The 14,221-nt window shown below is 41.4% G+C and overlaps 1 protein-coding gene across 1 annotated transcript in view; it reads right to left on the bottom strand.

The window, feature by feature from the left end:
- lrp1bb (low density lipoprotein receptor-related protein 1Bb) overlaps nucleotides 1–12,116 on the bottom strand; it is a 113,685-nt gene extending 101,569 nt beyond the window's left edge. Inside the window, exons 1-4 of the mRNA XM_062456230.1 lie at nucleotides 12,086–12,116; nucleotides 10,965–11,087; nucleotides 2,829–2,966; nucleotides 2,418–2,516 (exon numbers count right to left, since the gene is read on the bottom strand). Coding sequence (XP_062312214.1) covers nucleotides 2,418–2,516; nucleotides 2,829–2,966; nucleotides 10,965–11,087; nucleotides 12,086–12,116 — 391 coding nt within the window. The remainder of the gene's footprint in view (nucleotides 1–2,417; nucleotides 2,517–2,828; nucleotides 2,967–10,964; nucleotides 11,088–12,085) is intronic.
- Between the last annotated feature and the right edge of the window lie 2,105 nt (nucleotides 12,117–14,221).

The following is a 14,221-nucleotide window of genomic DNA, read 5'->3' as shown; positions in this document are numbered from 1 at the left end:
CAAAGTTTATTCTCCAAAATTGAAAAAGGCCATGCAATTAATTTACGTTACGGACAGTTTACCTAAGAACACTCATTATCTGTTTATACAAACAATGAAATGTCCATGATGCATTGGAAATATACTGTGAAATTAATCTTGGATGTGGTTGTAAAATCAGGATTACCACTTCTGAAAAAAAGTGTGTGGAACTTCAATGTAAAACCTATATTGTGTAAAAAAATAAGTGGACAGCAAATAAACAAGCTTTTGGCAGATCTTTGTCAAAGAGAGAAGTGCACGTTAGTACAACTAGTATGATTGTATGATTTGCCAGGAGCCAGTCTTACCTGGGGTCAGCACTGTCATGGCATGTTCTTCAGAAAACTATTTGAATTCAATTGAATTGGTTTTGTATATCTGGCTTAGTCAATATTAAATACTTTCAATGATTTCTAAGTCTAATTCAGGCTTTGTGAATGCAGTATTCAGTAAATCACCAATAAATGAGACATTTAAGTAAATTAAAGGTAATTTCCTAAATAGAACCCTTAATAGAGAGTTTAACGGTTTTGGTTGAACATGATTAGGATGGGGAAAAAAATGTGTAATGCCCATGAGCTGTTTAAATGTCAACAAAACTAAATTACTTAATACATCACAATGTGCACAGGCAGTTTGAATATCGCAATGTGTGTGTAAGCTACGTCATAAACGTATACCTCATTTACAGGTTTATTTTTCCTCTGACCACACCTGTTAGTATCATACCACAAACCGGCACACTTAGCTTTAATTTGGACCCTAAAAATCTGCGTTGGTTTAGAAAATGCACTGTGTAAACAGAGCCAGGTGGCTTGGTGGAAAATGTTGATAATGTTTCAATAAGAGGCTGCCATGAGCGTGTGATTTTACATAAACAACTTTCTGAAGGTGAGGGTCTGGGATTTAGTGGTTTCCCATATGGACCCTTTGGTGGGTGTCCTCTGGAGACAAGTATGTATATTCATAAGAGGTGCGCAGGATAAAAAGTTTTCTGTGAGCCCCAGCTGGTTTCCTCTAACTTTTTGTGACCTTAATTCTCAAAGAGTCAGCTCTGTATGAGCAGATGAACAGCATGTGTCCCAATGCAAACTGAGCAGAAGTTCACCGTTGGTCAAGCTAAAAGAGAGCACCCCCCAAAAAAATAAAGCATTAAACAAAATGCAGCACTTCTGCATATTCCCTGCAATACCACTTTACAGGATGTCTTTGAGGAAGAGAGCCTTTCTGTACAGTTCATTACTGGCCAGAGACATGGGTAGAAAAGTGCTCTGTTCTGAATGTTTTTATTTTGGGGTTCTTTGTGGAGGAAACCCATGTGAGCACAGGGAGAACACACAAACACCATACAGAAAGGCCTGGAAGACACCACACCTGAGCACAGAATAGTAAGAGCGAGAACTGAACCCAGGACCTTACTGTGTGCACGACGCACAAGGAACTGTGTGCAAGGCACTGTAGTATTAGTCATTTATAGTACATCAGCCTACAGTTTCATATTGGAAACAATAAAAACGGATAATAGCCGGCTCAACCAATACTATATGAAATCACTTTGTGGGCGATGGACTGAGACAAAAAAAACATTCACACAAAACTCACACAAACCCACTTATGCTTAACATTATTACAATGTACACGTAAAACCCACGTTTAGATCAATATTAATTTGGTTCTCATTTCTCCCTGACGTGAGCCAATTCATCAGTGTGAGCATACCTCTAAAGTAGCGTAACATTGGAACCGACATTTTCAGTGGTATCCAAAATGCAAGCGCTTGGGCTATTTTTAACAATTCCTCGAATGTATGGACACGTTTCTGTACCTTGCACTGAACCACTGACAAAGCCCAGCATGACCCCACTGTACTCCAGGTGACCAAACGTCATAGCATTAGCCAGACTGGCACTTCAATGCACCAACTCAACGTTGCCCACTGGGTGGCCATTGTCATATCACAGGAGCCAGGTGTCTACACCAGCTTGATGCTAGGGCTTAGCGTGTTGTGAAGCAAAACAAACCTGTGTACAACACATCACCTGGTGCTACTGTCCTACTGCGCCACTCACCTCTCTGACAAGATGGCTGATATGATGTAACCTTGGCAAAGAGCTTGACCACAGAGGACACACACAGAGAAAGGCATTTAGAACAGACCGTAACGCATACAGACAGACAGAAACACACACACACACACACACACACAGATCAACCAAAGCCCTGCACAGCCACAATGGATGTACAGTAATGTTTGCAACACAACCCAAGACACATCCAAATAAACAGCTTTGGTGCAGTTCAGTTAGGAGACCTGGGTAGTGTTTGAGCAGGATATTTGACAGTGCACAGACACGTCATCTTTGGTGGTAAGGTTCTGCTTTGTGACAGCTTTCTACCTGAGAAACCCAACTTGAGACTTTGTCTCCACTGAAGTGGCAGAGAGCTATCCATCATTCCCCTGGCAGACTGAGCAAAGACCGAAGCCAGGATGGAAGCTAGAGTGGTTGAGGGGAACAAGAATTATGAGCATTTGTAACACACTTACTTAGCGGCAATCAGAGAAGCATGTGAGTTTCAGGTCTTAAATAGCTAGCCCTGTTACAGTTAGCTATCCCTGTTACAGCCATGTGCTGAATATGATAGTGGGATTGTCGACTGACAGAATCACCTCAAGGACAGATTTGTGACAGATACGATTGGATTCCAAACCAACGTTTTACCGCAGGTCACCTGTGTCGGTGCTGCCCATCAAGTGTATCCACAAGCTCCCAGCTTCGACATGAACGATCACTCAAACGGCCTCTTACCTCGACAATGAACCCCCTCATCGTCACCATCCTCACAGTCAACAGCTCCGTTACACAGCTTGTTAAAGTGAATGCATTTTCTTGTCCCAATGCACTGTATGTGATTAAGGGGACATCTGACCACCACCTCCCCCACACCTGAAAAAGACAAAGGAGTCATTGTTAGTAAACTCATAATCAATGTATGTACTGTTAGACTGCACACAGACAGTGGAAAACACCAGAAAATGTTCCAGCAGCACTTTTGCATCTTTTCTGCTGTAGGCACACTTCCAAAACAGTTTACGACGCATACAATACAATTACAAAGTACTAGGGAGCTCGAAAAATTATGCCACTAGTACTTCACAATTTGGCAATGACTGAAAACATCTAGAGGACAAAGGGCTTTATCACTGGCAAATTAATGGGAACGCAAAAAACATTTTTCATTGTCATTTTTAATAATGTAAATCCACAATATGCATACTGTACTGTCCACGCCCCTCACAAAGTGCTGATCCTCACAGAAACACATCAGAGGAAAATACAACAGAGGCAGGAGCGTTTGCACATGCACTTGTGTTTACAATCAACAACATTGTTCTTTACACACAACAGCTGTTACATGCAACACTAGGCTTCTGAAAGCACAGTGAAACCTATCGCACAGTTGCCACAGTCCTCCCTATCCCCACAAACAGCAGAGAGCAGCTGCTCAAGGATTCATGAGGCACATAGGTGACCCTCATCCACGTGGCTGCCACGAGAGCACATAAAATACATCTGACTGGTGTGCGAGCATTGTAAATGTGTCACACTGGACCTTAACTACATTGGTATCAATTACCATAACTGCAACACAGCCACTTAACAGGAGATTTATGGTCCACGCGACAGGATCTCTTCAAAATCCCTGGACTTCTAATGGACGAATCCCCAACCCAGAAATACTTGCACCATCCTGCCCTATTCACTGTTTCATTTACAACCTTTGAGGAAAGATGATGTCACATGGTAGGAGGGCTATTTCAAAAAGGACTGCAGTTCTGCACAGGTTTAAAGAGGAGATTTGTGGACCAGCAAAAAAGTGCCTGCTCAGAGATCATAATTATTACTTTCATGTATTTGGATGAATGAGCTCTATTTTTGTTTCTCTTGTTCTCCCAGCCCAAGAATATGGTATATTTAGGAAAATCCAGTATTTTGAACTTTACTCTAAAAGTTCATATTTCACACATGAGCAAGGCCCTTTACACACAGCTTATCTGAGATCTGTAATCATTGTTCACCAATTAGGTTTTATATTTGCCGTGATATCAGATTGGAGCAGACCCAAACGCATACAGTACAGATGATACAATGAGCAATTAGTTGTACACACATTAAGTGGCTTCAACAGCTGTGACAACTTTCCTTGGAAAAAGACAATAAAGAATAATCTATCTATTAGCATTTGTGTTTACAGAATGGTATAGTGACTCAATTGTGTTACTGTTGGTCTTTGTCAACTAGAAACATCCTCAACATTTCCAGTTCTCTCACTGCATGCATTGATCCAAGGCAATGAAACGAGAAGGTGTCATGAATATTCAGTGATTTTTTTTCACACAGATGCCATCTCTGCATTCCTCTCAGTTCTACACCAAACTACCAACCATATTCGGCTGAAGTATAATACAAGGCACAGACACACAACAGAAATTCAAACATCCAACAGTAAGAGGATGCAGAATAAACGACTGTAAGTTAAGGGTTCGTTTAACTGTAATAGACATCTTGAAGGTAACTGTAAGGGCGGTGGAGTATAGAGTCCATTATATTGCTGATATTTACAGTATGGCCCCATTTGTTGTAGACCCAAGTGAAAGAGCATTTGCTTTATAAATAAATTATGTATATTGATGAGTTAACCCTGCTCCTTTTAAACCAACGTGTTTCACAACAAGTTAATCTATAGGGTATCGGCTTTCCATTTACTGTACAGTGTACATTAAAGATGTTTGCATCTATATATGTACAGTATATTATAATTAAGGATGACAATTTGAACCGCAAACCTAATCCTTGCTTGCAAATATCGATGGGGAAATGTTGCTGGCAAGCACAGCTCACATGCTTCCTGTTCAAGGGCTCTTGTGCTTCTTTAGATCAAAATATGTAAACAGAGTGGGACTTCTTGGCACAGTCTGACTGTGGATTATAACTTTAAATAAAAAGTAGGAAACAGGATATGAGGGGATCACGCAGGTATGAGGTGGTTCAATAGCTTTCTTTGTTTCCATTGAGGATATTCAAACTTTATGTTGCCGGGAAGAAAATATGCAAATCTCATTCTCAATTACAGGGGGGTTTGGTGGATAAGGCCACAGCAGAGGGAACTCAGGGAATCAGATGCTTTCCCCTGGACAATTTGCTCACCCCCATGAGCTCCACACAATCAACGCCACACAATTCAAAGTAACATAATGAAAGCTTTTTTGTCCTTTTTATTAACCTGAAAAATATATGCTATGTCATAGCCACAGCCAAAACAAATCATTCATCTACAATCCTTTTCCACAGCCTTTTTAAATTAAAAAGCATGATATTTACCCTCCTTGGAGAAATGAATGAAGAAAAATTAGCTGGGACTGACTAATCCCTCTCTATTTAATGTGCAATGAAAGCCTTCTGGCTGGAATTTCAGTGGCTGTGTTCATTATGATTATCAGTTTCATCAGAGCCGTACCACCGGTATGTGAGAAACAAGGAATTCTTGGTAGAAAATTATTGAGAATCTATGACTGTGGAACTCATTGACTTTGCTTCGTTTTTGAGCATTATATAGTGTAAAAACGATGTGAAAATGTTTTGCTTCACTGTCTGTTGTGTTACCAGTTCAGACAACAGTGTCCTGTTCATACAGCGTGACTGGATAAATACCAATTCCTGGATTAACCCCTTTCCCAATAACGTCTGTGGGAATGTTTTCCAATGAAGGATGTATTGATGACATTTATCAGTGTGAGGGATTTTTTCCTCATTACAATTGCAAGGCATTATCATAAAGAGGCTTTAATTTATTAACTACGTATTACTTGTTCACACTTCATGAACAGGGTGGCTGACGTACTGGAATCAGCTTTGAAATCGGAGAATTAAGTTATCCCAGTAAGTAATAATGACATAAAGTAAATACATGGGAGTATGAACATAACGACTGACCACAATGGCCTTAACAACCTCAAGAAGAACACTCTTCAGAGAGAACCTTTTTGCTGCATGACCTTCAGGTTCATGACATTTGAAATGTTGTATTCAGCTTGAATGAGACTCTCCCCTGTATTTGTCTGACCTTGGACAGAGAGGCAAATTGTTCCGATGACATATAAGAGTTGAGGTTCCATTTCATGGTTCTGCAGTCGCCCACCTTGCAGCTGCACTTCCCAGTGCAGTTTCATTTTCGCTGCCTCTGCCTGGCGGATATACTGTGTCCATAATATCCAACACACGTAATACAGCACCAGACACATAGCTACATTTACAATAAAATCATCAGTGTCGAGAATATAAAATATCCTTTATCCTATTTTTCAGAATCTTTCATCCAAAGATGATTTACTTCTCAGCCTTTGCAGAAACAGAATACTATACATATTACTAACCCACAAACATGTTTACTAACCAAATATGGAGTCAAATAGAGGCAGTTATATTATATACAGTGAGAATGCCCCATTCATTAACTACTGGACAGGGATTTGTTTCTAGTCTAATTATAAATACTCCAAAAAATATGACTTTGCGAAAGGTCCTCGTCCTGACAGTTTGGTATGCAGATTGATTTGGCAAAATTTTTTTCCTTCATCTGAACAAATATCGGAAAGGTTTATATTGGCTTTGCTTCAAAACTAGTCAGTCTGTATTCTCTTTGAGAGGCACTGGCATTCATATTGATGTCTCTCCTTGTGAATGTATCTTCAAATGTCAACTAGATTAGCTGCAAGCCTTTTCTTCCGGATATGTCATCTCTGTATTCTATTTCCTTCAACATTGCAACATTGCACTGGGTTCTAATGTAGAATGTCACAACTCACAAGTCTTGCGTAGACTCTAATTACTTTGTGATGAAATAGCATGTCTCAAAACAAATACTGAATTGAAACATTTTAAACAGCGACTGTTTCAAATAGTTAAAACAACTACTCAGTCAGAATAATTCAGTATTTACACACATACAGTTACAGCATGGAAATTCAGTTATTAGTTCTTTGACTCAAGACCATTCATTTGAGGCAAATGCATTAGCACTGCACATAAGGGGAAATGTAAAACATGTCTGAGCCCGGTCAATGAGCAGTCATGACTCATGTCAAGTATGTGCTTAACTTGTTAATTGTAAATAACATGAATAATTCAATAACAACAATATGTTGCAGAATTAAAGTTTTCACTTTTGTAGGCAAACATAGACAACGCTTGTTCATACATCAAATTCAAAACCACTCACAGTACAACAAAATGGCCACATTATCCTGGACTGCAGCACTACACTGAACACAACAGAATGCCATTGCTGTCATACAACTTTATTTAAGACAAGTGAAGCATTGACGCTAAGTGTCAGTAATGTTTTTTTCTGACTCACAGCACACACAGTTCGCTCTGACACTCACTTCTCCACTAGAGCGGCAGGGGGCTAACGTAGACTTTAGTACTTTGATGTTGCTCGGTGGTTTCATGACAGCCAGCCTGTCAGGTTATAAAATATGCTCTTTCTTTGGGGGGTTTCAGGTAACGTGCCAGAGGTTTTGTCCTTTACAATGCTCAATGTTGAGCATTATAGATATTAACAGTAACTCCTGCAACAGAGGTTGTGAGGGAGGTGACAAACTTCCTTAGAGCATGTCTGCTGTGTATGAAACATCGGAATAGGAGCACGGCTGCAAGTTTATTTCCAAACGACTACTTTTGTGCATTGTAAATCAACATGCAAAATAGGGAAGTGTTAAACTGCTAAAATAGATCTTTGCCTTACACATGAGAAAAATATCCTTTAGCAAAATGTCAAGGGAAGAATTGTCAGTTGACTTATTTTCATCAACCAGATTCACAAAATGCCTATTCTATTAAGAAAGACAGCTTGTTTTGTTTAAGTTTGGCATTTGTTGAGTCATAGATACACCTCCGTAAAAGACACTGAACAGCAGGCTTCTCCCATGAGCAAATCACACCAAAGCATATGAAGTACACACAGACAGACAAACACATACTCTTGCACACACCCACGCACTACACATACACACTCAGACACTTAGCAGTGTCTATTAAACTCTTCCCCATAAGCAGATGGCACCAGTTATGGTGGATGTGTGCACCCTGCTCCAACTGGGATAGAGTGCCACTGCCACTAAATTAACAGGCTTATTTCCAAAGCCCCCTGCCTTAAAATGCAACCCTCCCCTCGGGCTGCGAAAATATTCGATTATAATAGCATAGGTGAACAGGACGCACATATCAGGTTGGAGACATTGACGGCATTGTGAAGTGAACCATTGTGAAGTGAACCCCAGCGATAACGAATCCTAAACGACTCGGTGCTGTGTTTGATCTCAATCACACCGAGGCTTCAGATGTAGGCTCGAGGAAATAAACATGAGCTCCAATTACCTCCGCGTCTATGGCAGAGATACTCCGATCACATCCGAAATCATGAAAAGACAGAGCGCCGTGGGAAGACGACCCGTACCCATTCTAATGCTTCAGACGCATCCCTCCTCCCTTTGTTTCTAGATTAGGCAGAAGGCGAGAAACGTCCTGTCGGGCTCTTCTACAAGGACACGTGTACGCACAATTAAAACGCACGTTATGTTCAGGAAAGAGTCTGCGACAAGGATGCTTGTCGTCCTTGCATGAGCACACACTAATGAGGTGATTGGCATACAGTACATTTTGGATTTTCATCCAATGAGTCAACAGAGGGTTTGGTGGTCTTGGCACCCAGGAGAGCCAGCAAAACAAACATGACATGATGCAAAAGAACCTGTCCTTCAACTTCTAACAAGGGGCTTGCTACATTACCCTCTAAAGCTCTGTCCTACTGGTGCCAGTTCTCTCAGGGCACGGACACATTTACAATGCATTTATTTCAATATGGGACATGCCAGATAAAATACCCCGCAGCCGCATGAGCTTCAGCACAACTTGTAGGGCATCGAAACTGCCAGAATGGGAATTAACTTTGAGAGGGTTTAAATGTTCTAAAAGAAAATATGGCAGAAACGACTACAAATGTTGCTCGCCTTCAGAACATAACCATGAGAGAGAATAACATTACTATGTATTCAACAGTGGTAAAGGGAAATTGTATTTTAACCAAATAGATTATATTCAAAGCATGTTGCAAACCATTGCAATCATACTATTTCTAGACCCACAATGCCAGTTCCTACAAGAATGTTTTTGTTTTTTCTCCAGGATACTGATGGAAAAAGAAACCCGGGCCAGTTTAGAGGATGGAGCTGGGAGAAGCCCTCCCCCTCATCACAGCGGGTGGAGCCCCCAATGGGAGGGCTCTTTGAAGAGTTCCTTTCCCTCTGCCTCTGTCTCGGGGACACACTGGGATCAACATCAGTGCTGATCTGTTTAAGCCCAGTCACACTCATCAAACACAGCCTGGGCGACGCTCCATGGTCATGTTTGAAGGCAGCTACTGACCCTTTCATTATAGTCTGATCTTCTGGGCTTGACTATTCAATCAGAACGTTCAGTGGGGACTCCATCTCTCTCAGCATCTAAAGTGACCCGGTCCATAGTAGTCCACTGAGGCAAGACGAACATGAACAACTCGTATTAAATGTTTGAATTTCACTTTCAGACTGTATGTAAACGCTAGATTTACAAATGATTTTACAGATCAAAAATACATACAGTATATACAGTAGTCTGTTCCTAAGCTCTGAAACTGGGCGTGGGCTAAAGTTTAGGACAGGCTTAGTCTCAGCAGCACTGAAAACCAGCTCTGGCCACCGGATGTTATTTCTCTAAACATTACGATGTTTTAACTCTTCAGCAACCAGAGAATGTCTTTCTGTGGGAACTCCAGAATTGCCACTTTACCGGCTTTTCTTTAGCCATTACAGAAGAATGGTCCATTTCTATGCCTCCGTGATAACCGCCGTCGGCCCAGTCTCTGGGGGCTCTAGGCTGAGCGGGTAAACCTGTGCCCTCCAAGTCTCAGTGTAATGGAATGCAAGGCTGCGCTCCCCTCCTGGCCCTGCGATGGGGTGATTACACCTTCTGAGCAGACAATGGAGAAGCTACTAGCAGGAAATCTATATGTTATCGTTATATATATATCTATATGCTTTTTTAACCAGGATGACATATTCTTCTATTACAGCACATACCTGAAATGCTGGTCCATTTAAACCATTTATTTTTTAGAAGGACAGTCTAACATGAGTATAAAGTGCCCTTTATATCCATACTGTATTTTCATACTCCCATGACTTTACTGGTAATGTCCACCTTACAGAGGCATTTTTGTGTAGATTATATGAGCTCTGTTGTAGCTGTGAGGATTCAAACAAAGCGATTTTCTTACGTTGCTCTTCTGTTTGCAGGGTAAAGCTGATCTAATTCTCCCTTTCATCAATACATAATCCATGATAATGAGCTGTGCCAAACTCCCATGATGAATATGCAAGGCTTTCCACCTGCAGGCATTGTAAATAAAATGGAGCCAATGCGATTAATCTAAATGATAATGGAATATCTAGTAGACGGAATGGCTTGGCCAAGATCAGCCTTGATAGCATCAGCAGCTCAGCACAATACCCGAGCTCATCTTCTCAGAGAAATAGGGAGTGCATAGGTGAAGGTGAAACTGATTGTGGGTTGTGTATTGTGGAAATTGTCAGGAGGCTCAAACTAAGCTACACAAGAATAATTATCCCCGACGCCACTTTTGAATGCAAAAAGTCTTCAAACTGGCTGTGTGCAGTATTCAGATACGTGCGGTATGTATCGATATCCATATCTAGTAGTGCACAGAGCATGTACTGTTAGACAAAGGCAGCTTTGAGCTCAAAGGTTTCCACACCACGGTGAGTGACTGAATGAAGGCTTTGGAGGGTTTGATGTTTCCGTTTGATGGGTGTATGAGTTACTTACAGCTGCCGGCTGTTTCATCGGAGGCATCTGGACAGTCAGGCTCTCCGTCACAGAGCCAGGCCTCGGGGACACAGGTCAGCTGGTCATGGCAGTGAAACTCCCCAATGTCACACAAGATGGGCTCTGGTTGGACAGAGGGTGGAGAGAGGGAGATGCGTCATGGCAAGATGAGATGGATGGATGCATCACATGAACATGGAGGATATTTGTGCAATGAGTATGTTAGAAATGCTTGTGTGGTTAACTTTTGAGGTTAGGAGGTTTAGTATTCCAGCACAATGACTCTACTGTACTACGGTGATGGGTTTGCTTTGAGGGTGAACATAGAATGCCATGTGATGCATATGTAAAGTCATTACATAGAAGATGTGAAGTAATGTTTGGCTCAATCCCTATTGGCCAAATGACTGTTTTGTAGAAGGAATTAAGTAAAGTTGCCACTATAACACCTGGCTCAAGGCAAGCACTTGTGAGTTCAGCTTTGCAACTTGTAAACTCGAATAGCAAATCTTACATAAAATATTCATGAACTGTTTTTTTTAAGCACATTGCAGATCTTTAATCTACAGAGTGAAGAGTCCATTCCACCCTTTTTTTTTGTCAACTACAGAGAGACACAGTAGAGGTATTGCCACTGTGAGTGTGACAGACTTTCTTTTAACAAAGATGTAATGTCCTTCACCTCTTGGCAAGCCATTATAAAGTAGTCTTAGCAAGTTTGTTCTTATCTGACTGACTGCTTCCTCGGGTGTTGTACGTTTATTCCACCGGAGCGAAAGGCTGGTCAACTAAAAAGTCATCACAGCCTTTCAGTAGCAGGCATCTGTCAGCGTGTTGACATGTTTCCTGCCAAGGGCTGTCAAAGACTAGCCTCCATCATTCAGACGAATGACACATGCTTTGCTAAAGATTTGACACCACAATGTGACCCACCGCTGCCTCTCCTCTGTCCCGAAGAGAACCAGTAATTTGTTTCAAAGCTTAACCCTCAGACACTTGCAAGAACACACTCCCTGGCTCTCCGTCTCCCCCACTATTTGTAAGCCATTAGTGGCAGGAGTAGGGCGAGTGGGGGAGCAGGCCTGCAGTATGCGAAGGGAGGTGGTGATAATTCCACGCACCACTGATATCTGCCCCTGTGCCCTCCAGCATATTCACCACCCTGGGACGGAAATGAAAAGGTCAAACATCTCATCTATTTTACCTCTTCAACTCCCACCGATGACGTCATTAGAAATCTTCCAATTTTATTCAAGGTCTTGTTGGGCTAAGCCTCTACATTCAGACATTATGAGCACATTTGAAATATCAGTGAAAAATAGGTTCTTGATTATGAACGGAGATCACATTGCGAATGACCTTTTCATGCATAAAAATAGAAAGATATTCTTGCTGCCTTTGTCACAAATGTATCACAATCCAAAACAACTGTCACACCCTATAACCTAATAACAATCTGTGAAAGAAAAAAAGCCGAACTAACATACTATTGATCTAGCCGCAACTAGTATGGATTGTCCTAATCAATCCTTAACAACTGTTTAGACTAAGTTTGAAGATGGGGTAAGTGTGTATTCAGCTTCAGGGGGGACATCACAGCACGGCCCGTTGATTAGTTCCACAGAAAACTGGATTATGATCCAGATCTGCTTAAGTGTCCCTGATCGAAGGACCACTCTTTATTCTCCAACACCTCCAGCTCCATCTCTTCCTTAGTTGACTGGACTTGACAGTTAAATAAAGACAAGAGTATTATAGCACTGATGCTGTACTCTGTATTTATTCCTCGGTGGTTGCACATTGAAGAATGAAATCGCAGCAGATATAATGATGTCTCTGGTTATTCAGCCTCCCTGATAAATAAGCTAGTAAAAGGGCAAGGTATCAATAAAGACAGCCAGGGTTTAGGGGTGGAGGAGGCGTGCTCGGTGTGCACAAGTCTCAGTGAATGTTTCTCTACCTTTGAAGCTGAATTGATTACCATTGAAAGCAGAGAGTTGGTGACTGAGGGGCCATTTCCTCTCCCGGAGGTGGGGCCCATGAAAGAGATGGCCTCCAGACCTCAGAGCAGCATGTCTACCTATTGATGTCCACCTACTTTCATGCTGCTCTGCCTTGAAAGCAAAGGGCCACATTTGAGTCATTTGGATGACCTCTTATGTCAATTTATTTCCCCTTTTCAGTTTCTCAAAGCTTTTCCCCTTGACTCAGAATGTTTGCTGTCACTGCATCTTTTGCACTCAAGACTATTTCAAAATATCATAACAAAAAGAAGGAAACCGAAAAGCCATTGAGGAAAACAAGATACTTTGCTTTCTCCTCCCCAATAAAAATATCAGATGCACAGATACATCTGCTATAAATGTAGACTGAATGATGTGGTTCTTATACGACTAACAATAATTTAGAACATAAACATACTTAACCGAATAATACAAATTTAAAATGTAAATTGAAGGCAGCATTTTTTGGTGAGGGGGAAAATATAAACCATTACCATAACAGTAGGCCAGTTCAGTGAAGCTTGGTTGGGCACATTATCACAAGCTCCTTTGCTGTCTCCCAGTTGTCACCACGGGCACAACTCCGTGGCTCATTAAAGCCGTTGAGCCTTTGAAACATGCCCGTTCTCATGGAGAAAAAAAGTGTCGTTTGGAGACAGCAGAGAAGAAATTGCTTCAAAAAATAACTTCGCCAAGGAAGGCCAAGCATCAGACAGCAGACAGCAAGATGACTAAAGTGTCATTATTTCAAAGTTAAAAGGGTTGACCTAATAAAGGTAATACAGGTCTACTGCATCATATACACCCTCAAGTGACCGTTGGAAGTTGGAGGAAATCACAGATATTGCACACATGCACGCGCACACACACACACACATAAACACACACACTCAGTATAAGCAACATACACCAGTATACCTTTTAGGAGTAGACTGCTTTCTGCCCAGCTGCAGGTCATATGTATTATGGATGAGTCAGGGCTGTGTGCCAAACACAGGAGGTTATTAGGAATTACCACAGCATGGCAGTGTGTTTGCCCCTAATCTTCATATCTGCTAGGAATTGCAATGCAGTGGCACGCATCTCAACATGCCCTATTATGCTTCAATGAATCTTTATTAAGCTTATCTCTGGGAATGACACATGCCATGTGGTATTTAGACCTAAATGCCACTCGCCTCCGATGACCGTGTCAAGATGTAACAGTACCATTACTGTCCATTTCGGTGTGATGAATGAGCTTCCGATGTTACG

The sequence above is a fragment of the Osmerus eperlanus genome, chromosome 3, assembly GCF_963692335.1.
Source record: "Osmerus eperlanus chromosome 3, fOsmEpe2.1, whole genome shotgun sequence".
NCBI lineage: Eukaryota > Metazoa > Chordata > Actinopteri > Osmeriformes > Osmeridae > Osmerus > Osmerus eperlanus.
Note: the sequence above shows the minus strand (reverse complement) of the source record. Positions and strands in the feature narration are given on the sequence as shown.